Source organism: Anolis sagrei, chromosome 3 (assembly GCF_037176765.1).
Source record: "Anolis sagrei isolate rAnoSag1 chromosome 3, rAnoSag1.mat, whole genome shotgun sequence".
In the NCBI taxonomy this organism is placed as follows: Eukaryota; Metazoa; Chordata; class Lepidosauria; order Squamata; family Dactyloidae; genus Anolis; species Anolis sagrei.
The window spans coordinates 103,606,495-103,631,403 of record NC_090023.1 but is presented as its reverse complement, the minus strand read 5'-3'; the positions used below and the strand labels follow the sequence as shown (position 1 = coordinate 103,631,403).

Sequence of the window (24,909 nt, the reverse complement as noted above, 5' to 3'; positions counted from 1 at the left end):
CCAGAAGTTGAGAGGGACATTTATAGATGGTCCATGGTTCTCTTGCATACAACAAAGTTGGAAGGACAACAGAGACGGGAGGAAGGGAAGAGAGGGAAAAGAGACTTGAAAGAGGGAGAGGTTAGGGGTGCTGGGCTTTGCCTATGAAGCTGTATTAGTTGGCGGTCTTCCCAAGATATTTGAAGGATTTTTCGGAGGCAATGCTGATAGAATCATTCCAGGAGTTGCATGTGACATCTGTAGACAGTCCACATTTTGCAGGCATATAGCAGGGTTGGGAGGACAATGGCTTTATAAACAAGCACCTTGGTATCTCTACGGATGTCCTGGTCCTCAAACACTGTGTGCTTCATTCGGAAGAATGCTGCACTTGCAGAGTTCAGGCGGTGTTGTGTTTCAATGCCAATGTTGACTTTTGTGGAGAGGTGGCTGCCAAGGTAGCAGAAATTGTTAACATTTTTTAATGTTACAGCATTAAGCTGTATCTCTGGCATTTGAGAGGGATTGGCTGGTACCTGCTGGAAGGTCACTCCGCCATCAACTCTGCTGGACCAGCCACATTGTCTGAATACCCAATCATCGTCTTCCAAAGCAATTACTCTCCTCCCAGCTCAAGAATGGGAAACGTAATGTTGGTGGACAGGAAAAGAGATTTAAAGATGGGCCCAAAGCCAACCTTAAAAACTGTGGCATAGACACCGAGAACTGGGAAGCCCTGAATTGTAGCTCAGCCAGCTGAGGATGATGTGGAGGGGTTTGATATAGTGCAGCCAGCTGAGGATGTTGATGAAGGGTCTGGGGTTGCAGGGCCTGCAGGCCCTGATGTTTCTGAAGGTGTTCAGACAGAGGGGATATTGGAACAGGATAGCAATTCCCCGGTTGGGAGAAAACAGGGGGTTTTGGTGGAATCTCTGTGTGAAAACAAAACTGTTTTGCAGGATGACAGGCAGCGAAGAGAGGAAGAGAGATTAGATGGAGAATCAAGACTGCTCCTACGTGGGAAGAATTCCAGGTGCGAGTCAGGCGATGGGAGAAAGCGGGCGATGGGCCAAAGGAATGCTTTCATGCATTGCTGTCCTAATTAAGGGGGAAAACTGCTTTCGGTTTTTAAATCGAACAACTTAGCAATTAGAGCAAGGAACTCTTGCCTTGGTTCCCACTTCAAGTCATGTCCTGGTAAAGTTTTGTATTAAGTCTTGGGGATTTTACCATAAACTCAAGCTAATGTATTGTTCTTTGATTCTTGGATCAAATAATCCTTGTTTTTGGATTATTCAAGCTCATGAATTTACCCTGCTCCTTGGATTTATATTCATGCTTTAATTTTTTCATTGGAGTTTTATCTCTGTTTTTTTTGAGACTCCTTTTATCTTACCTATTTGGATTTTTTACTCTTTACTGTGTGTGCTTTTTCAAAAACTATTTATTTCTACATTCGGCTTCCTGGTGAGTGCTTGAGCAAGGTGAACCCCAGCTGAGGTGCAACACTCTGGCCCTTGAGCATTCTAACTGGAGGTCCGCTGTAACCAGCAGTGCTGCAGAATTCGAAGAGGCACAGACAGAGGGAGAAAGGGAGAAACGTGCCAAGAGGAAAGTGTGTCAAGCCAACCCTGACTGGGACTGCTTTCCATCTGGAAACCGATGCCCTCACTGCGGGAGAAGATGCGAATCAAGAATAGGGCTTTATTACTTACTTACTGACTTACTTAGGCAATCCCTCATTGTATGAGTAGGATAATCCTCCAGGGTGGGTCCATAGGTGACTATGGAGCCCTATTCTTGATCTGCATCATCTCCCGCAGTGAGGGCATTGGTTTCCAGGTGGAAGGCGGTCCCGTCGGGGTTGGCTTGACGCGCCTTCCTCTTGGCACATTTCTCTCTTTCACCCTCCATTTGTGCCTCTTCAAATTCTGCAGCACTGCTGGTCACAGCTGACTTCCATAGCCACCTAGGAACCCACCGCCAAGACACCACATCTGGAAGACCATCATCCTCGAGCCACGAGGGATCATAGAATAGAATCATAGAGTTGGAAGAGACCTCATGGGCCATCCAGTCAACCCCCTGCCAAGAAGCAGGAATATTGCAGTCAAATCACCCCTGGCAGATGGCCATCCAGCCTTACTTATTTAGGATTGCCCAAATAAGTAAGTAAGCTGGCAGTGCAAGGAGACGGACTGTTGTAGGTTTTTCGGGCAGTATGGCCATGTTCTAGAAGCATTTCCTCCTCCTGATGTTTCGCCTGCATGCATCTGTGATTGGCATCCTCAGAGGTTGTGAGTGCAGGAAGAGCCCAACCTGCTTGAGTTACAAGGCAAGCGAGGGATTACACAGTCCAGGCGTGGTCACCAGGGGGCGCTGTTCCTCAACCAACAATCCGCTTTCTTGGCTTGGCGATTGGGGGCTCCGAAAGGCTCCTTCTCCTCCTGCTGTTGCCAGTGCTGCTACTCCTTCCCCAGCATGCCGGCGGGCTTCCTTCGGGTCCGGCAGCGCCTGGGCCTGGCCGGCTGGGCGCTGCTCTGCTGGGCGTTGTGCGGGGGCCGCCTGGCGCGCGGCTACGTGGTGGTCAGCTCGGTCTCGTGGCCGGAGGAAGAGCTGGACAGCGCCTCAGCCGAAGAGGAGGAGGAGGAGGAGGAAGGGGAAGGGGCCACTCCGGCGCTGCTGGGCGAGCCCGGCCGCCTCTGGAAGCGGAGCCACCCGGCCTCGGTGTACAAGCGGGAGGGCGAGCGGGAAGGAGGCCGGGAAGGGGCCAAGCGGCGCGCCTCGCCCTCCCGCATGTTCTCCTACCGGAGAGAGGGGGCGGCGCCTCCCGGGGAAAGGGCCGGCAAGGCGGCCAGGGAGAGGCTCCTCGCCGCCGCCTGGGGCTTCCTCGCCGCCGCCTCCGCCCAGGAGAAGGTACCACCAGCCTTTGCTCTTGGGCCTGGGCTTCCTTCAGGATGGGATGTCTTAGGGATGCACCTCTTGCAGGACCCCCTTTCCTTCTAGGGGAGCATCCAGGCATGGGCAAACTTGGGTCTTCCCTCCAGGGGTTTTGGACTCCAACTCCCAGCATTCCTCACAGCCTCAGGCCCCTTCCTTTTCCCCCTCAGCGGGGAAAAGCCGCTTAAGCGGCTGAGGGGGAAAAGGAAGGGGCCTGAGGCTGTGAGGAATGCTGGGAGTTGGAGTCCAAAACCCCTGGAGGGAAGACCCAAGTTTGCCCATGCCTGGAGTAGATGCACCCTCCGAGGGAAAACTTTATTCCTTTGCAAAAGCGCTTTATGTGTATTCCTTCTGCATGTGTGTGATGCCTTCAAGCCCATGTCAGGCTTTGCCAGTTCTTTCCTCTAACTCAGTGTTTCTCAGCCTTCCTAATGCCCTGACCCTTTAATACAGTTCCTCATGTTGTGGTGCCCCCCAACCATAACATCATTTTTGGTGCGACTTCATAACTGTAATTTTGCTACTTTATGAATCGTAATGTACATATCCGATAATGCAGGATGTATTTTCATTCACAGGAACTAAATTTGGACAAAATCGCCTATACGTCCAAATGTGAATATGGTGGGGTTGGATCGGTGGATATTGCCATTTGGGAGTTGTAGTTGATGGGATTTATAATTCACTTACAATCAAAGAGCATTCTGAACTCCCAACAATGATTAAATTAAACCAAACTTGACACACAGAACTCCCATGACCAAGAGAAAATACTGGAAGGGTTTCTTGGGCATTGACCTTGAGTTTTGGAGTTGTAGTTCACCTACGTCCAGAGAGCACTGTGGACAGAAACAATGATAGATGTGGACCAAACTTGGCACAAATACGCAATATGCTGGACCTTGAAGGAGCTGGGGGTGGTGACAACCGACAGGGAGCTCTGGCATGTACTGGTCCATGAAGTCATGAAGAGTCGGAAACGACTGAAAAAATGAACAACAACACGCAATATGCCCAAATGTGAACATTGGTGGAGTTTGGGGAAAAATAGACCTTGACATTTGAGAGTTGCAGTTGCTGGGATTTATAGTTCACTTTCAGTCAACGAGCATTCTGAACCACAACAATGATAGAATTGGGCCAAACTTCCTACACAGAACCCCAATGACCAACAGAACATGGCCATATAGCCCGAAAAAACCCACAAGAACTGAGAAAATACTGTGTTTTCTGATGGTCTTTGGCAACCCCTCTGACATCCCCTCACAACCCCCCCCCCCAGGCGTCCCAACCCCCAGGTTGAGAAACACTGCTCTAACTAACATATAATCCCATCGTCCTTGATTTTTGTTGGCAGTTTTCCCATCTGTGTGCCAACCAGGACTGATTCTGGTTAGCTCCCAAGAGAAAGCAGCATCTGCTACCTTTAGGGTGTGTTTAGCTCAGGCATGGGCGAACTTTGGCCCTCCAGGTGTTTTGGACTTCAACTCCCACAATTCCTAACAGCCAGTGTTAGGAATTGTGGGAGTTGTGAAGTTCTAAACATCTGAAGGGCCCATGTTTTCCCATGCCTGGCTTAGCTCCTTATCAAAATGTGGCCCTTGCTAAACCCAGGAAAGGTGCTGTGGGAGAGGAGAGTTGTTGCCAGCCTCTTCTTGGGCACTGTTAGCAAAGTTTTTTCTTCTCTGTTCATGAAATCAAATGATACTAGTTGCATGAATGGCACTGTTAAATACCACTGATTAATTATAGCACATGTTCCGGCTGAACTGCTGACCTGAAGAACTGAAGGTCAGTTATTCGAATCTGCAAGACAAGGTGAGCTCCAGCTTCCCATGCGGGGACATGAGAGAAGCCTCCCATAAGAGGGTAACACATCAGGTTGTCCCCTGGGTGACATCTCTGCAGACAGACAGAAGCGACTTGCAGAATATTCTCAATTCACTTCTAACACGATTAAATAATAATAATAATAATAATAATAATAATAATAATATAACACTATCCCCAACTTATGTTTCTCTTCAAGACTGAGGTTCCTACTTCCCCTTGGAGAAAGGGGGATGCTGGTGATTTTATATATTTTAGCAGTATCTACAATGTGGCTCTGTCTTATAGCCATTCGCTCAGAAGAGGATGTTGCTCACTTTCTAGGAAATGCACCAAAGGAATTGGGGGTTTTTTAATTTCAAAAGTCACCATTTCTTTAGTCTCTCACTCTTTTCTTCTGCAGTTCTAAAAATAGGGACCAAATTGCTACAAGATTTGCTGGAGTACGTGACTGTCTTGCTTTAAAAAACAGAAAGAGTTTCCCAAAGCTTTGGCATTTGCAGACAGCGATGAGGGATGGCTTCAATGGAAAGTGTGTGACTGACAATTTATAGTGATGCTATGCATTTCTTAGGGTTTTGTTAGGCAAGAAATAACTTAGAGATGGTTTTGCCAGTTCCGTCCTCTGAAATATAGCCTACAGATCCTGGGAGTGTGCTGTTTTGTCTTTGGTTGCAATAACTAATAAGGGTTTTGTGTTATCAACATGAAGTTGCTGTTGCTGCTTTGTGCCTTTGAGCTGATCCCAACTTATAAGGGCCCTATTTTAGGATTTTCTTGGAAGATTAATGCAGAGATTTGGCACTGCCTTCTTCGCAGTGGTTCTCAACCTGTGGGGCCCCAGATGTTTGGGTCTTCAACTCCAAGAAATCCTAAGAGTTGGTAAACTGGCTGGGATTTCTGGGAGTTGTAGGCCAAAACACCTGGGGACCTACAGGTTGAGAACCACTGTAGTGCCCAAGTCATTCAATGGGTTTCCATGACTGACTTGGGATTTGAACCATATTTATTTATTTATTTCGGGCATTTCTATCCCATCCTTCTCACCTCTGAAGAGGGACTCAGGATGGCTTACAGCAGGCAGCTATTAGAAGCCAAAAACAATACATTAAAACATGCTTACAATTAACACAATTAAAACAATGATAAGCATTCAATTAAAAACAGTTCACCAGTTCCAAACATAATCAGTTCATTGCAGTCCACTAAACATTATCTTCCCAGTTGATCCATTTATTGCACAAACGCTTGATCTCAAAGCCAGGATTAGAGCTTTTTCCGAAAGGCAGGAGGGAGGGGACGGATCTAATATCACTGGGGAAAGAGTTCCACAGCTAAGGGGCCACCATGGAGAAGGCCCTGTCTCTCATCCCCACCAGTCACGACTGCGAAGGAGGTGGGACCGAGAGCAGGGCCTCTTTGGTTTTTTAGAGTCCTGGGTTCTCATCATATGCAGACTTCCCCCCATTTCTAAACACTTTGAAATTGGAGTCCCATTGAGGTCATCAAATGACACAAGACTATTTCCGGGAGTTGTCTTTGGAACCCCGTTTTCTAAGTGTTTAGAAATGGGGCATTTTTGAAGACAGGTAGCTTTTGTCTTAAGATGTCTCTATGTGCTTAGAAGCTGGGAAAGACTTTAAGGTGTGATGGCTGTTGGATTTTCCATCTAGTATCGTTGGACTCACCATTTAGTTGGACTTACCATGTCAGCTAAACATGTGGCACAATCCCATGCACACTTCTCACTCAAAAAGTCCAAACCACACTATTCTTAATAATAACAAGTAGAATATAAATCACATACTTATGGCCAAATACAGATATCTGGCATCCATCCACAGAGAGGCAAACATCATCTACAGATCCCATGTGATAAAGTGGTTTAAATGTGGAACTAGTGGGAATTCAAACCATCAATTGAATCCCCGCTCAGCCATAGAAAGCCATTGGGTGATTTGGGGAAAATCACGTGGTCTTAGTTTCATAGGAATGTCATGACCTTAGAACACTTTGTGCCAAATAAATAAATAAAACAACCCCATGGCAGGGTTGCTATAGGTTGGAGTTTTCTTGAAGACACTTCCTTGTTTGAAAAATGAATAAAAAAACAAACACAAAATAAATTGTGGCCAACACAAATACAGTAGATTTGTTGGGACACTTTGTTCTCACTGTTGGGTGTGTGTATGTCATTGTGTGTGCGTGTATAACAAGTACTGGAGACTCATAGAGTTCATCTACACTGATGAAAGAATGCAGTTTGACACCACTTTAACCGCCATGGCTCAATGCTATGGAATTTATAATTTGGCAAGACACCAGCACACTGTCAGAGGAGGCTAAATGCCTTGTAAAACTATCGTTCCTGTTCTTTGTCCGTATCAGAAGCAGCTTGAGAAATTGTAAGTGGCTTCTGGTGTGAGAGAATTGGCCGTGTACAAGGACGTTGCTCAGGGGATACCTGGATGTTTTGCCATTCTGTGGAAGGCTTTTCTCATCTCCCATCTCAAGGATTTGAACCGCTGATCTTTAGGTCAGCAGTCCAGCCTACACAAGGGTTTAATCCAATTGCCACTGTGGCTCTGTTATAGTTCCCATGACTCCTTGGCAGTTAAAGTGGTGTCAGACTGAATTGATTCTAGAGCATAGATGTACCAACAGACCCATAGGCATTGTTTACAGCTTTTCAGGTGACACTGCTGTAAAATGATTTTCTGGTAGGTCTAGTTCTACAACAAAATTAGATTCTTGGGGACTGTAACATCTCATCTGTCTGGAGGAGGGTTAATGAAGCATGAATATTCACTTCCTTTGGGGTTTTGTTGCTCACAATACCAGTAGCTTGACAACCCACACACAAGGCATCTACTACATGATGGTATGGTTTGTGGATTCTTGTGGGTCAAGGTAATTTGGATAATAGCATGCTAACTGAAATATCATTACTATTACAAGGGCGATTAGCCTTTTAATATGAACTTTATACTTCCTCATTACTTGATTTTGAACATTCATGCATCGATTTGAAGGTGAATTGCATGGCATGATCATGTAGTGATTACATAATTAGAGTAATGATGGCTCACTACATCATTTGATATTGATGGGAGATTATTATGTATATCCTTGATTCATCTATTGAAATCAGGCTTAATGGTTGCAATCCAGTGTGTGCTTGGGAGTAAGTCAGTGAAACTTTCTGAATAAGACGGCATACAAAGGATCATGCTGAAAAATGCTGGTTAGGTATAAAAATAGAAAGGAAGCTTGTGACATTAAAAATTATCTGATTTAGTTCTGCATAAGCTTTTTACCAACTGTAAGATGGGATAGATACAGTAACATCAGAAGAAGGTTATAGTTCACAAAAGCTTATGACGAAATAAATTGGTTAGGGTTATTGGTGTTAAAGATTCTTTCTTTTACCATTGTCTAGATCAGGGGTCCTCAAACTTTTTAAACAGAGGGCAAGGTCACAGTCCCTCAAACTGTTGGAGGGCCGAATGAATTCCTATGCATACTGTACATATCTTATTTGTAGTGCTAAAAACACTTTAAAACAATACAATAATTAAAATGGACAACAATTTTAACAAATATAAACTTAGTAGTAATTCGATGTGAAGTGTGGGCCTGCTTTTGGCTTATGAGATAGGGTTGTTGTTGGTGGTGTTGTTGTGTGCTTTCAAGTTATTTCAGGTTTAGGTTGACCCTGAGCAAGGGCTGGGTAAATGACCTTGGAGGGTCGTATCCAGTCCCCAGGCCTTAGTTTGAGGACCCCTGGTCTAGATTTCATATCTTTAAAACAATGGCCAAGATCCTGCAATGACAAACATATTGTAACATTACACTTTACCGTTTCTTCAAATCAGACATAGATGGGTTAGAAGGCAAAAACAGAGTTTTATTTTTAATGGCCAAAGAGAATATCAGTAGAGTCTTCACTTTCAAAGACTGACATACCCCAGCAGTGAACACATGGGTTTATTTTTAGCACATTTGACAAAAAGAAGTAATATAAAACAATTGAAAATTGCCACACTTGTTTCCTCATTGGTCCTAAAGGGTGCCAACTAGAATCTGCAGCCGTATTGGATGAGGCACGAGTCTGCTCCTGCTTCTGAACCAATCAGAGGCAAGGTGGGAAATTTGTGGATTTGAAGTCTTGTGTCTGTAGTGAGTCTTCCCCGAAACTGGCTGTGTCTGGTGGAATGCAGTTTGATGGGTATTGTCGAAGGCTTTCGTGGCCATAATCACTGGGTTGCTGTGAGTTTTTGGATGGCGCTGAACAGACTGCGCTCTGGCACCACAAGATGCAGAGCCAACCTCAAGAAATGGGGCTACAAAGTGGAATCCACGACATGTGAGTGAGGAGAGGAGCAAACCACTGACCACCTGCTGCAATGCAACCTGAGCCCTGCCACATGCACAATGGAGGACCTTCTTGCAGCAACACCAGAAGCACTCCAAGTGGCCAGATACTGGACAAAGGACATTTAATCAACTACCAAACTCACAAATTTTGTATTTTGTCTGTTTGTTTGCTTTGTTCTGTTAGAAATGTAATATAATTGACTGGTTGCCCTGACATGACAAATAAAATGTGAAGTTTTCAGGCTGTATTGCCTTGATGCAGCAGCACTCTCTCCTAACATTTCACCTTCATCTGTGGCTGACATATTCAGAGATTCTGTTGGTAGTGAAACAAGTAGATTGTATATATACCTGTGGTTGTGCTTTATGGTTGATTTGATGGGTGGTTGATGGGTCCTGGTGGTCCAATGTCAGCTAGACAAAGGAGGTGCTGGCTCATGGGCAAAAGGTGTTTAAGGCACAGATACATACAATGGAGGATTCACAGAGGGTGTCCGGATAGGTGCTATAGATCAGGCAACGAGCCCCCGGTGGTGCAGTGGGTTAAACCCTTGTGCCGACAGGACTGCTGACCAACAGGTTGGCAGTTTGAATCCAGGGAACAGGGTGAGCTCCCCTCTCAGCTCTAGCTTCCCATGAGGGGGCATAAGAGAAGCCTCCAACATGGATGGTAAAACATCAAACATCCGGTTATTCCCTGGGCAATGTCCTTGCAGACAGCCAATTCTTTCACACCAGAAGTGACTTGCAGTTTCTCAAGTCACTCCTCAAAAAAAAGTTCCCATGACTAGCCTAAATCAAGTCATGCCAGATAGATAAAGGATATTGATTATGGTGATAGCCTCTGGGTGAGGCTGAGGCAAGAGCAAGGTGAGTATATGTTCTGAGGAATTTCCAAGGAATTTAATAGAAATGTTACTTTTTAGGATGATCAGAAATTACCTTGTAGCTGGCTATATTTTCCAATAGGGCCTTATCTCATAATTCATATATTTTATATAATCCATATTGTTGGGGTGGGGGGTCTGATTTCTCAATAACAAAATGACTTTTATATGTAATGGATAAGACCACAATTTGCCCCAGGGAGCAAAATAATTTCTTCTAGCTCTGCTACTTATTAGTGAGTTAACCATGAGCTTTAATATTCTCTGTGAAATTGACAGAAATGTAACCAGTGGTTATCTTGTGGGTTTTTTCTTTTATGAGAATCTTTCAGTCTACAATATGTAGAAAGCATTGACAAAGCACCTACTCTCTGCTTCAGTGCATGTGGCTGTGAAAAAAGTAGGTTAGTTGATAACAGAAGTCATTAATAAAATATTCCCTATTATAAACAAGAAGACTGTAATTTCACCTGAAGTCTCCAATTACACTGAACTATTGAGTCTCCCCGTCATCTCACAGTTGTTTTTTTAGTAAAATGGCTTCCTAGGGCCCTTCCACACAATCATATAACCCAGAATATCAATGCAGAAAATGTTACAATATCTGCTTTGAACTGGGTTATCTGAGTCCACACTGCCGTATATTCCAGTTCAAAGCAGAAAATATGGGATTTTATTCAACTGTGTGGAAGGGGCCCTAGATGCCCTCAGAGCAATTTGATATATGTGTAGACCAAGATCCAAGATCCAGCAAATGCAGTTTACTCAATGGAACTTGCATTAGTGTCGAGTTAACACGTCCTTCTTTCGTTAATGGGTCTACTCTAATTGGATTTAGACTATGAGCTGGACAATCCCTACTAACATGAGAGCACAATCCTAAACCATGTTTAATTAAAGGAAACTTCCTTTCAGGGATACAGCTATACAGTTGTGTCATTATTCTAATTATGTTTATTGGTATTTAATTTTTTGCCTTACAATGCTCTATAAATATGCAAGTGGGATAAATATATTTCATAACTATAATTTAAACTGATTTCCCTTTCTTATCTAGTGTGAAATTGTAGGAAATGGCAGTCGTTTAGAATTCTTATCTAGAGATTCCTAGCCCTTCATACATCTCGCTGCACTAAAATTGATAATTTAGTATAATATGTATACTATACATGCAGACAATGCATAAGATTCACTGTACCTTAGCTTTGGATCTACAATATTGTCCATTTATTAATAAATTACTTTCAATTGGAGGCGAACTATACTTTGTCACTCTCCAACTACCCAATCTGGAAGAGTCCGACATCAAAATGTATTGATGCTTTAAATTTCTGTACAAAACCATTGTCTCCTTTTAATTGCAGTTTTTGGGAAACTTTTTCAGATCCAAGGAACCCCATTTGGAAATTGTTTATCTATCAGTGATGGTCCCACAGACAACAGCACAGGAATTCCGTTCTTCTATATGACTCCAAAGGACAACACGGTATCAGATTTAATGAAAAATGCCACTGCTTCATTAACATTACCAGAGGCAGAAGGAGATTTTTGCAGGTACAAATGATTGTGTTTGGGTGTTTTCCAGAAGGCTTTCGATGTTGTTTAGCATCTTTTGAGATCATCATTAAAACTACAAGAAACATGCTGCTATTGCTCACTGTGAAAAAGGTGCATATATACTTCTGCTCTGCAACACTTTACTTTCCTAATACTCAGGTTTTTCTGGGGATGTCTGATTGCTAAATAAAGTAACTAGAATGAAGTCTGAATGTCAGAATCACCTATTGAGTATGTTATTAATGGCAATATCCATGGCATACATAGCCATGCATATTCTTATTGTCATTTTGATAAGAAACAGTGCTCTAGGTCGAAAGCATTAATTTTTTTGGATTGCGACCTCCAGAATTACCAATTCAGCATTCCCAGATACATTGGCTGTTACAGATTTTCTTGGCACAGAATGATCCATTGTTACCTTACAACTGCTGATTGCAAATGCTGCTTAAAATGTTATTCAGTTCCCAGGTACTGCAGAGAGCAACTCACCTGTTCTTTCTGCTAGCATTCTAATATGAGAATAAGGGCTTACAAAAGACATATCTGAGAGCCTGTGTGGTGCAGTGATTTGAACCATAGACTATGAACCTCATCACATTGAGGTCCCTAATGCAGGCGACAACTGGGAAATTCACCAGGCAGCGTAGCAAATCCATGGGGCACTGGGGGAAACAGTTGTCCTGCACCCCGCATTGCCACCTTCCTCATCACATGGGGGAAACGTTACTGCCGGCCCGCCTCCCCCAGCCCCTTGTGCTGGCCTTGTTGTAGGTTATGAGAACACAAGTAGCCGCCCATGTTTTCAGGGCCCTGTCCTAAGATACTTCGAGGATGGAGCTCCGCTGAAAGTAGCCCTATATGCAGATGATACTCAACTCTACTACTCCTTTCCATCTAATGCCAAGAAAGCTGCCTGACATTAAACCAGTGCTTGTCATCAGTAAGACACAGGTTCGCACTTTGGGGGTCCCCTGTGGTCTCAGTGCTGAACTTGGAAGCCTAGGTGTCAGTGGTGAACAGGAGGGCCTTTGCACATTTAAAACTTGTGCTCCAACTGCAACAGTTCCTTGAGAAGCCAGATTTGGCCATAGTAGTGCACACCTTAGTGTACCACCATGGCCACATCCTGTCCGGATTACTGTAACGTGCTCTATGTGGGGCTACCTATGAAGAGTAATAGGAAACTTCAGCTAGTCCAAAGACTGCAGCCAGGTTGCTAACTGGGGCGGGATACAGGGAGTGGACAACCTCCCTGTTGAAGCAGCTCTGCTAGTTGCCAGTCTGTTACAAGGCACAAGTGCTGGTTATAACCTTTAAAGCCCTAGATGGTTCAGGTCCAGGCTATTTGGCCAATTGCATCCCATTGTATGAACCTGCCCGGGCCCTGAGATCTTCAGGAGAGGCCCTTCTCTTGGTCCCACCTCTATCTCAAGCTCGGTTAGTGGGAAGGAGAAAGTGGGCCTTACTTCTCGGGGGCTGTCCCTCGACTCTCGACTCAACTCAAGAACTCCCTTCTTGCCAGGGAAGCCAGAATGCCCCCCTCCCTGCTATCCTTCCAGTGGCAGGCTAAAACCTTCTATTCAGACAGGCTTTTAAAGATGAAGGTTTTAAAGACCATGTCAGGGGGTTGCTGTGGCTTTTAACTTTGAATATGTTTTAATGGTTTTAAACTGGGATTTAAAAAAATACTGTTTATATTTAATCCTGTTTTAATGTTTACATATTTTAAATTGTATGCTAATGCTTTTGTGTTATGCCATTTTGAGTCTCCTTCAAGAAAGATAAACTGGAGTAAAAATAAATATAATAATAATAATAATAACAACAACAACAACAACAACAATAGGATGGAGCCAGAACTCCATGCGATGAAATCCTAAGACATTAGAGTCCAATTTCCCACTCAGCCATGGAAATCTACAGATGACTTGTCTGAATGACACACTGTCAGCCCCAGAACAAAACCAGTGATAGATTTGCCTTATTTGGCCATAAGCCATAAATGACTTGAAGGTACACAACAACAAAACCCCTGATGTATTATTAGGCCAAGTATTCCAGCCACCTCAGTCAGACAATTGTTAGTTGTTTATTGTTCTACTAAGGAAAGGTTGTAGGATTTTCTGAGTCAGGTACAGACTGTTTTGGGCACTATTGACTTTGGAGAAAATACATTGATATAATTTGCTCTTCTGTCCAAGGTAGCAAAGTGCCTTGGGCTTGTTCTGGCCTAAAAGGAACTGGGGGGGGGGGGGGGACACAGAGGCTGTTCTCTTTGGAAATAAAAGTAGCTAATGAAGCGGGTGACTTCTTTATTTGTTTTATTGTAACCCCATCCATGTATTTTTTTAAAAATCATAGTGTTCTAGTTTAGAAATAATATGTTGCTTGTGAAAAAAGGAATATATTATTTCTGGTTGAAAAAAAAAGGTTGCATTCAATGTTTCTTTTCTGTCTGTAAAGTCCAAAGCTGTAATGTATTACTTTTTAGTTAAAGCTATGGGATTTCTACCTGTTACTTGTCACTATGTTCTAAGTCATAATGAGCAAAAATGAAGGAGGAAGGGTCTCATGGGTCCAATCCATGCAACTCTTGTGCGGTGTTTCGCAACTAGTTAGGAGCAGAGGAACAGAGGCAATAAGGCAGGAGAAAGGAACAAATATGAGAGAAAAAGAGAGAAGGTATTGGTGATGGAAATACATAGAAAACGTAAGCTGTTCACGGCAACTCTAGGCCGTTTATCTTAGAGCTGTAACTACTGTATAGTTCCGCATTGATGTGGCATTGGGGGCTGTGCCGTAGTGGTTGGAGTGTGGAGGGATGGGTGTTTTGTTTTTGTGATGTGTTCTGGGAATGCATTAATTTTCATTGCACAATGTAGAATTACAATAAAGTTATTCTATTCTTTCCAAATGAAAGTGATGACTGCCACTGCTAGAAGAAGGGAGAGTAAATGAGAATAAGCATTAGTGCATGCGCTGTCGTGGAAAGAAGGCTATCTTGCTAAGCTAAATGTTCCAAACAGTGGCAAAGGATATGCAATTAGACTGTCTCAGCTAGAGTATGGGAGTGTTTAAAGGAGGTCATTTCTGTACATACCTTAGAGATGGGATACCAGAAAACATTATCCTGTATTGATCAATGGCACAATAGTGGTAGTGAGAGTAATGTGTTAATACTGCTGCAGTCAGTATTAAATATTTGTGTGTTTGACATTTTTTTAAAAAAAAATCGTTTGAGGCATCTTTAGAGTCTCCAATGCAATTCTGTGTTCAATCTCTAGCTGGAGGGAATAAAAAAGTGTTCTCTCAGTTTCTGTGCCCCTAACCCCTGTAAATATGGAGGCTTGACTGTAATTTAATCATGCACGAATTGCATTTGAGACTGATATTTCAACTCAAAAGTATATGATATTTTAACTCACAGCTTTGAAGTGCGGAGTGGGGAGGAGAAAGGGAAAACTCTTTATATTAAAATCAGTAGCAGTATGGTAAGGAGGTTAACAGTTCCCTAAAGCATCAAGCCAAAGATTGGGAGAAGCTTTTCAGCTTATGAATTTTGCTTTCAGCAGAGATTTAGTTTGACGTTGGTACCACGCAGATTAGTAATGCTAATACATGCTTACTGGTTCATTTTCTTTAGAGGTGCATTTTGATTTGTGAGCTACCAAGGATGCACAGAAGGCATTTAATCATTCATTCTGAAATATAAGATGAAAGCAATGACTGCAGTGTTTATCTGTGAATAAAACTTTGCATTCTGTGGTATTTTGGGTCATCGGGGGAATAAAAATACTTGGAAGGATGCACTATTTCAAGCTGATTCACCTTTGAGACCTCAGAATAATGGTAGCCATTGTTGATTTTTCTCTGGAAGTCCAAGTCTTAAAGAAACATTGGAAAAATTGTATTTTGTGGAGACCAGCTCCAGAATCCCTGAACCTGAATGGCCATTGGCCAGGATACATACAGGACTCAGGGAATTTCAATCAAAAAAATGCAAAGCTCTGGTCTGAATCAAGAGGAGGCTAAGAGAGAGTCTAATAAATGGTAGACTAGTTGAACATGAATTGCTGCAAGGACTAGAACCAAAATTTCCACTTTCATATTTCACAAGGCTCAATCAAGGGATTAACTTTCTTTGCTTCCCTGTAGCACCAAAACAACTTGTTGGAAGAGGATGATGCAGGCAATTTGAATTGGGACTCTTAGCTCACATATAAGATTTGGATATTTTGGCTTTTATTTAACTTATTGGAACCAGTATTTTAAATGATTTTATACTGTTTATTGTTTGATTTGTCTTTTTTATTTTGTCTTCCCTTTTACACTGATTTGGTATTTATTTTGTATATATTACTCATTGTATTTATTAATGCTGTAATGCCCTGAGTCCTTTTGGAGAGATGGGGCAGGATATAAATGATGATGATGATGACAATGATGATGATGAGGCATTGCAGACTACTTCAACCAGAGAAATCAGCCATAGCAGAGCACCTGATGAACCAACCTGGACACAACATATTATTTGAGAACACAGAAGTGCTGGACCACTCTCACAACCACCATGTCAGACTACACAGAGAAGCCATTGAAATCCACAAGCATGTGGACAATTTCAACAGAAAGGAAGAAACCATGAAAACGAACAAAATCTGGTTACCAGTATTAAAAAACTCAAAAATTACAACAGCAAAACAACAGAGAGGAAACAATCAGGCACATTAAATCACTCTCAACAAAAGATTCCCCCCAGGCACTTCCAAGCCATTAAATGCTAATCAAGGTGGTCAGTTGAAACATTCACACCTAACTCCAGCAGACAAAAGTCCCTTGTCTCACCCTGGTCTTTCCACAGATATATAAACCCATTTTCCTAATTTCAACAGACCTCACTGCCTCTGAGGATGCTTGCCATAGATGCAGGCGAAAAACACCTCTAGAACATGACCATATAGCCCGGAAAAACCTACAACAACCCAGTGATTCCGGCCATGAAAGCCTTCGACAAAACGATGATGATGATTATTGTTGTTGTTGTTGTTATTCTAATTTTCGGGTGTAATCAAAATATTTGAAATTGTGTATTTTGTGTTCAAAGGTCTAGCATGTTATTGGGATGATACTTTAAAAGATGTCTTATAAGCCAAGATCCAGAATGCTTTTAGGATATTATTTTACAAGAGTAATGGATGAGACGTTACTTTATGAAAGTAACACATTATTTGTTATGTTAAGTTAAACCTATTAGGTATGAACATGCTGCTTTTTAAGTTGCATGCATTAATATAAATAGAAGCCTGCATAGTAGTTTGAGCATTGCACTACGGCTCTGGAGACCAAGGTCCATGTAACACAACAACCTTGGGGAAGTCAACTCTTTCTCAGCCTTAGGGCCCATCCAGACAGGCCCATATCCTGGTAAAAATGAATTAATTAAATTAGATCCAGGCCTTCCTGAAACACCCAGGTCTAATGGAGTATTGGACCTGTGGGTATTCACTACCGGGTACTTCCAGGACCAACTGGAACTACCCAGGGGTGAGTCCCTACAGCCATCTCGCATCTTTTGGCACCCACTCCCTCCCCTCAAGCCCCCCAAAATAACACTTAAAATTGAAAAAACATACCCAGCTGCCCTTAAGGTACTCCCTCCGTCCTCCTGGCTTGAAGAAATGACACACCGGGAGATGGGGGGGGGGGGTGCGGAGGGATTTTCCTCCCCCCCCCCCCCCGGTCTCCTGGTGCATCATTTCTTCACACCAGGAGGACTGAAGGAGTACCTTAATGAAGGCTGGGTAATTTTTTTCAGTTTTAAGAGTCATTTGGGGGGGGGGGGCTTCTGGATGGCTGTATACCATCCCAGTAGTTTCCAGGACGGCATGTAGGCATCCTGCCCAGGAAAGCTTGGGTTTTGAGTAGCTTGTGGGGACAATACCCTTACCAATATGAGTTTACCCCTGTCTGGAAGCACTCTTAGAGAAAGGCAGTGGCAAAGCGCTTCGGATGAAATTGTGCCAAGAAAATCTTGTGATAGGTTTGCCTTAGGGTCATCCTAGGTCAGAAACAACTTGAAGATGCACAACAACAATAACAACTACTAAATAGATTTTTAAAACCCAGGCCAATAATTCCATTTTAGAAGAATAATGACATTGCTGAGGTTTATATTATTTTTGAAAGTAATATTGTTGTGCCCTGTTGCCCCTCAAAAATAATTTTAACAGGCAGTCATGTCATTTGTTTGACCTTTTTAAAACATCAAATTGTACCAACAGAGGAAAATATTCAGGGACCACTGACACTGATATAGTCCCACATTAAACTTTATTGTGCTGCAGCACTGTAAATTGTCTTGGAGTTGTTTCTTGACAACTATGAATAATCAGATACAAGCAGATAAAAAAGGTTCAGTGAAACTCCAGTAGGCATTTAAAGGTTTGATGTTGGCAGTATTCTTGGGTTGGTACATCTTTTAATAAGCAGGTTGTAAGTCTCTTGTTCTGAGTCATTCCTAAATCTGGGAACACATATGAAGAAAAAGCTACAAAGAAGTAGGTGGGAAAGAACAGCATTAATCAGTACTTGCTTTACTCAGAGTTGCACAACTGGGCCTGTTTTCATATTCCGTAATCTATTTGTACATATTAATTGAGAAATCTGAATTTGTGCTGCTTAAAATAAATAACAGGATCTTTCCTCTTCAAACAAATTACAAATAATTAATTCTCCTCCTTGCAGACATCCCAGCAATGTGTGCAGCAAAAAAAGAGGTTTCTTCCCTCAGGAGTTTGCAAATTAAAGTTCAACATGAGGAAGGGTTACCAAAATGCCATGTTCTTTGTAGTTAGAAGTGAAAAACCTTTTGGCAGCCAATAATAAGGTATTATATGAGTTTTAGTCTACAACATCTGCAAGATCAAAAGTTCACTACCTGTTCATTAGACTTTCATAGTGTGTCCTAACTGATGGTGTCTACTTAAGAGTGGTGATAGAACATAATGATTTACAATCAATTAAGTGAGAAAATTGACAATTTATAACGAAATTAATTGATTTAAGTTACACAGAATCATGGGATCGTAGAGTTGATGATATCACAAGGCCATTCAGGCCAACACCCAATTACAATTTCAATGTGAACAATTCCATAATTGTTCTTAACTAAACTATAATTTAAATTAGAAAGTATCCTGAGGAGCCAATACAGCCCACATTTCACATCTTGTTCTTTACCCAAAGGCTACAACTTCTGCATTTTTTAACAACTGCTTTGTGCTTTTTTTAGTCTCCCAGATTTGGTCACAAGTTTCAAATTACTACAGATACAAATAGCCGTAGGAATCTTTGGTTTTATTCATAATCAGAATATGATGGATTGATTTATGTCAAGGAAGGATATATATTTATTAATTTATTATGGTCGATGACCAGCACCAAAAATTTCAAGGAAGTGAATTACAATCAACAAGCAGTAAGCCCTACTTCTTTGTTTCCAGGTGGTTTTATTGTGAGTTCTGCACTGTACATCCTGTAGAAGCTGAATTTTGAAGCTCTTAACCCTGGGACTTTGCTGGTAACTGCTAACCTAAATAATGACAGATGGTGAAGGAGTAAAGTTATAAGAGATGAAGAACGCAAACACAAGAGATGAAGTGGAAAAGTAATCGAGCTTTCAAAATTTTACATAGTTCCTTCATTCTCTCCCAAGTCCAAGGCAGAGGCAAAGTAATATTGAGTAAAATTACTTATAGCATTTTCCAACTTCATTCTGTAAAGGAATTGCTTTATTATTGAAACCTAAACAGAAGTTTTACATACATTTAAAATTATTTCTCCCGTTTTAAAATGTTTTATTGATTTTTTAAAAAAATACGGATGCCAAAATAAAGCAGCCCAGACAATATTAAAACAATCTTCAAGTCCATCCTTCCCCTCTGTCTCCCCCACCCTTGTATTGCCTTTCTTAAAGAAAAGATACAAATAAAATTTATTTATGTATCATATCAGGAGCGAACCAAACAGTTGTATGGTATTTTAAAGTTTGAAAACTTGGCGTTCTATTAAATGTCCTTTGACCAGTGGTTTGGAGCATAAGATCCCCACCGAAGTGGGAAAACATTACAACTAAACAACTATTTTATAAATAAAAAAAATCTTCACAGCACACACTCTGTCTTTGATGGCTGCTATTTCTTATTGAGCGACTCCATTTAAACTAACATGGGTTAGTATTATAGTTTTGGTAGTTTTATACATCTAAATCAGTGGTTTTCAACCTGTGGGTCCTCAGGTGTTTTGGCCTACAACTCCCAGAAATCCGAGCCAGTTTACCAGCTGTTAGTATTTCTGGAAGTTGAAGGCCAAAACATCTGGAGACCTACAGTTGAGAACCAGTGATCTAAATTTTGCTTGTGGGGTTTTAAAAAAAGAAGTGAAAAATATTGAATTAAAAAAAATCTTTTTTTATCAGAAAGAACCCATTTCTAGAAAGTTCAGCTTCTACCAGAGAACAGATTAATCAAATTTCTAAATGATCTGGTCCACTTAAGTCAAACCAATAAATGTGGATTAAGGTCCAATCTGTTTGCCCTCATCCAGTCCATTACAGCTTCCAGGCACCAGTTTAATAAGGGACGGCTTTTTTGGAATTAGGTGGAAAGGAGTAATAGAACATCATACCAGAAGTCTATGTGAGTTTCAAACAAAATGCTAATTGTGCTTAAGTGAAACATCAGTATTGGCTACAATGCTCTAGGTAGACAAACAGTTTACAAAATGTCTCATCTGTCTTGCTCCTTCCTTGATAACTATGTGGCAAGTTGCAAGGGTTTATAAGAGCAATCTTGATGCGCTCCCTGCTTTTTCACAAGACCTTAGAAGGCATATCTTCCAGAATGTTGCAACTATTTTAGGTCTCGTTTGCAAACCAGTTTTAATTTTAATCAAACACCTTCTAGCTGGATCCACATTTCATGAGACAGGAAGCTCTGAAAATGGAAGACAAGTGGGTGGAAAAAGAGTAAAGTTGAAGTACACTGACAACCACATTAAAACAGCTGTGAAAATCAGGGCCATTATGAATAAGTGGGACCCCTGGTATGTCAGTGGCAAGCCAAAATTTTCTTATGTATCAGTTCATGCCAATTTGCTTAATGAGGCTTTGAAAATATTTTAATAACAGTACCATATATAACAACCATCATAAACTAGGCATTTGAGTATTGCTAACTAAAGCATATTTATTTAACTGTGTTTATAGTTATTAGGCTGCAGTCCTATTCACTAAGTAAACTGTGAGATAGCACGATAGTGGCAAATTTTCATAGTTTTTATAACCACTCCCAAAGAGAAGCCATAAAATTCAGGCAGCCATAAGACCATTCTGTTTAGTTTTGTATTCAATAGAAGTAAATATTTTGTAAAGTGAATGAGTCTTAATTACTCGGCTGCGACTAAGCTACTTCCAAATGTTTTGATTTCCAATATGGAATCCTATTGTGTATAATGTAAATACACGTGTTACTAGATCTCCCTTGCCCAGTCTCCCACTACCGTGAGGATTGCAGCTTAACTCAAGAAGGATCAGAGAATTATTAAGGGAAGTGGTAGATTATATCATTATTTCTGCTAATTAAAAAACCAAGGCACTTAAATTAGTCTTAAAGTATGATGAAGCCAGGGCCCGAGAGCTGAAGTGCTGGAACTTGTCAGTTAGTAGGTTAGATGATGGTATCTGCCACTTCCTAGTTATGTAGCCTATTAAAACATATTTACTTTTTACCAAATAAATATGCATTCAGCTGGGAGGTTTATTGTGTCAAATTGTTTTTACATTATCTCTTGGTAATTATATGTTAGCTATAAATGATTGCATGTAATAGAGACTATTAGGGCTATAAGGCCAGCATAGTGTAGTGACTGGAGCATTTGAGTACAGCTTCAAATCCTGCTCAACCATGGAAACATATCAGGTGACTTTTGGCAAAATATGCTCTCGGTCTCAGAGGAAGGCAAGGCAAATTGTCTGACCAAATAGTGCCAGGAAAACTCTGTGATAGGTTCAATGAGAATGTCATAATTTGGAAACAACTTGAAGACATACAATGACAACAATAAAATATCCATCCAGAGCATGTAGGATGAAAAAACAAGCAAACAAGATCTAACATTTTGTTCTGCTTATCTTGAATGATTGTGAATCACACAACATTGATGGTTGCTTTTATACAAAATCTGGAAAATAAAATCGCACCCATTTCCAATTTTCTACAGCAAGATTAATTAACAAGAATATGACCGTAAGTTGTTGAAATGTAGCCCTTGAAAAGGCGGCATGATATATATTGGTTATAATAATTTAGAAATTAATAACCATTGTGAAACTACCATTTTCGCTGTCCTTTAATGTTGTCATATATTCTTTCCACCTTAGAGATGGTTCTCATGTGTTTTCCCCATCTCTAGAAGATAAAAATCTTCCAATTAAGGAACTTCCCAATTTTAAACAATAATCAGCACTGTAGAATGTCATGCCCTGGGGCTGAAAATAGCCCCCTCTCTAGCCAGCCACACTATTGACACACAGGGCCATTGTTGGGTGGCATTTGTATAGGAAGCTGAACTGCCTATCTTAAGGCTAAGTTACTTAGCTATGCTGACCATTTATGGTCCCACTCTTGTCTTTTGCCCTTCCCACCACTGGAATGCAGATGCCAAGGAGTCCTCTGGAATGCATTTCAATCCTTGGGTTGAACGAGGTTTGCCACCCATGTAATAGCAGGATTACCTAGTATATTTTTTACAATAGTAAAAAGACCAGAGCAGAGGGGAAAATATCTAAGCCTGAGGGCTCTTCACAGTTTCATTGCATACAGAGATGATGAGAAAGATAACTTCTAGAGATGCCCTATGTAATGTAAAAAAAAAAAAATCAGAAACAGGAAAATCTTGAGGTCATCCAGATGGTTCCTCATGTGTTGGTTCAAGAGTCCTTCTCTGCATCAACATCTGGTGGAGGCTGCTTGTTTGGAGGCTTTTAAGCAGATGCTGGATGGCCATTTGTTAGGGGTGCTTTGAATGTGATTTTCCTGCTTCTTGGCTGGGTGTTGGACTAGATGGCCTACAAGGTCTCTTCCAACTCTATGATTCTATCTCTTTGTTGTTTTCCTAGTTCTTTTCCTAGCTCAATTTGAATGAAATTACCTCCCCACCTCTGCAAAAAGCATCCTCACATGGTTCCTTCACTGTTCCAGGTGGACATATTGACTCATTGTGTGATGTTGTGTCTACTCATACCCAATTGGTGCCTGCATGACACACAAGCAATGCATGTCCTGTTATAGTAAACAAAAAATTGGACCCTTGTTTTGTAGACTATTTTGTAGATTTAAAACAGGAATACGAATCACACAGCCCTCCAAATGTTAGTGCACTCTAACTCCCAGCATTCCTAATCATTAGGCTGTTGCTGGATAGGGCTGAAAGGAGTTGGGGTTTAACATCATCTGGAGCCATTATTATGCTAAAAGTTAAAGTTCTGATGTTCAGCAAGGTAATACAAATATTCTTCTTTGCTTACAGAAAAACTATTGTTGACCCTGATGATCCACGATGTGCCAGACTTATTCTTACAGGACAAATGGTTACTGTGCCTCCAGAAGAAATGGAATTTGCTAAGCAGGCGTTATTTTCTAGGTCCATATGAACCTACTTTTAATGTGTGTGAGTGTATGTGTAAGTGAGAAACACTTGACTGGAATTGGCCTTGTCAGACACTAGACTTTATCTTGAAAGAATCTAATATCCGCTGAAAACTACTGTTCCTTCCAGCTGGTGCTAAACCTTTTAAAATCCTTTCCCTCAATGTTTCTTTATCATATTTAAATGAAAATATTTTTAAATAGGCTTTAAGATGGAATGGATGATATCCAGGATTTCTGTTGAGCAGCTTACAAAGGGCCACATATGCCATTAAGGCAGTACTCCATATTCCTCTTATACTACAATAGCCTTATTATTTTCATTTTGCCTCCAGGTGGCATAGTGCTGTGTGTGCTTGTGAAAATTTAGCAAGTAGGGTGTGTTACTGCTTAAAGTAATTCTGCTGGTTTTAAAACCAACTCTGTTGCCAAAGAAATTAGGGACTGTTGGCTTTTATACCTATATTTATCATAAACCTGTTTGGTTACCTTTGTTCTTCCAGGCACCCAGTTATGAGAAAATGGCCTCGTAGTTATGAATGGTTCTTTATGAAAATGAACATTGAACATGTCTGGCTTCAGAACTGGTATGGAGGAATTTCAGCTGTTGGACTGGAGGAATACTTCAAAGCAATTCCCAGTAAAGCATGACTGAACATTTAAATATGGAAATTTTGTTTCCTCATTTACTTTGAAAACAAGCTGTTTTATATGCTATGCTACCCAGTATTTATTTAACTGTAATTTTGTGCAAAGTATTTAAAATTGCCCCATTTTTCTGAATGGGAGTAAAACAACAGTATGAACTTTTTAATGTGAAAATGAACACCAAAAGCAGATCTGAAATTGCAGTAGATTTTACCATTTCAGGCTAGAGATGGATCACTCCAAACATTTTAAATGGTCTAAGTAGTTTTGATTTTTTACATACATTGACAGTATGATGATACTATGTGTTAATAAACATTTCTGAATCGGGACAAAAACTGCAACTCCACAGGAAAAGTTTGGCTTGTAAAGTTAATATTGCAGTTTCCAATTTTACCTAAGGGACATAATTGTCTCACAAAATGTGATGCTCTAAAATGGATCAAACATGGTCCTGTCCCTCACATTATATATTTTGTTATGAGCATGGGGTTGGCACTTCTCCGTGCTTTTCTTTCCATTTTCAGCTAACCCTTTCTTCTCTTTTTCTACTTCTTTTTGGTTATATTCAAAATTTAGACACATTGGTTAACAAACCAATTTCAAACAACTGGTTAATTATCCTGACTTCTTCCAGTACATCCCAGTTAATATGTAGTAAATAATTAAGCTCATGCATATAACACTGAACTTTTTTTTTATCGTGTCAGAAGTGACTTGAGAAATGGCAAGTAGCTTCTGGTATGAGAGAATTGGTCGTCTGCAGAGACGTTGCCCAGGGGACACCCTGATGTTATACCATCCTGTGGGAGGCTTCTCCCATATCCCCGCATGGAAAGCTGGAGCTGACAGATGGAAGCTCATCCTGTCTCGTGGTTTTGAACCACCGACCTTCAGGTCAGCAGTTCAGCCGGCACAACCGCAGCTCCTAACACTGAACTAATAGTCGATGTTAAGATTCATCTCACTTCCTGTGTTGATAT

General features: G+C 41.2%; 1 protein-coding gene across 3 annotated transcripts; it reads left to right on the top strand.

Annotated features, from left to right (window-relative positions):
• The first annotated feature begins 2,366 nt into the window (after positions 1 to 2,366).
• Positions 2,367 to 24,625, top strand: CREG2 (cellular repressor of E1A stimulated genes 2). 3 transcript variants are annotated; one of them, XM_067466833.1, is made up of 4 exons: positions 2,367 to 2,895; positions 11,398 to 11,567; positions 23,160 to 23,300; positions 23,782 to 23,863. In XM_067466833.1, the coding sequence occupies exons 1-3, from the start codon at positions 2,461 to 2,463 to the stop codon at positions 23,281 to 23,283; spliced, it is 729 nt and encodes a 242-aa protein (XP_067322934.1). In that variant the 5' UTR covers positions 2,367 to 2,460; the 3' UTR covers positions 23,284 to 23,300; positions 23,782 to 23,863. The 3 variants fall into 3 exon arrangements, with proteins under 3 accessions (XP_067322934.1, XP_060625736.2, XP_060625735.2); XM_060769753.2 differs by having other exon boundaries at positions 23,160 to 23,312; positions 23,782 to 23,844; XM_060769752.2 differs by having other exon boundaries at positions 2,368 to 2,895; positions 23,160 to 23,273; positions 23,782 to 24,625.
• Positions 24,626 to 24,909: the final 284 nt, after the last annotated feature.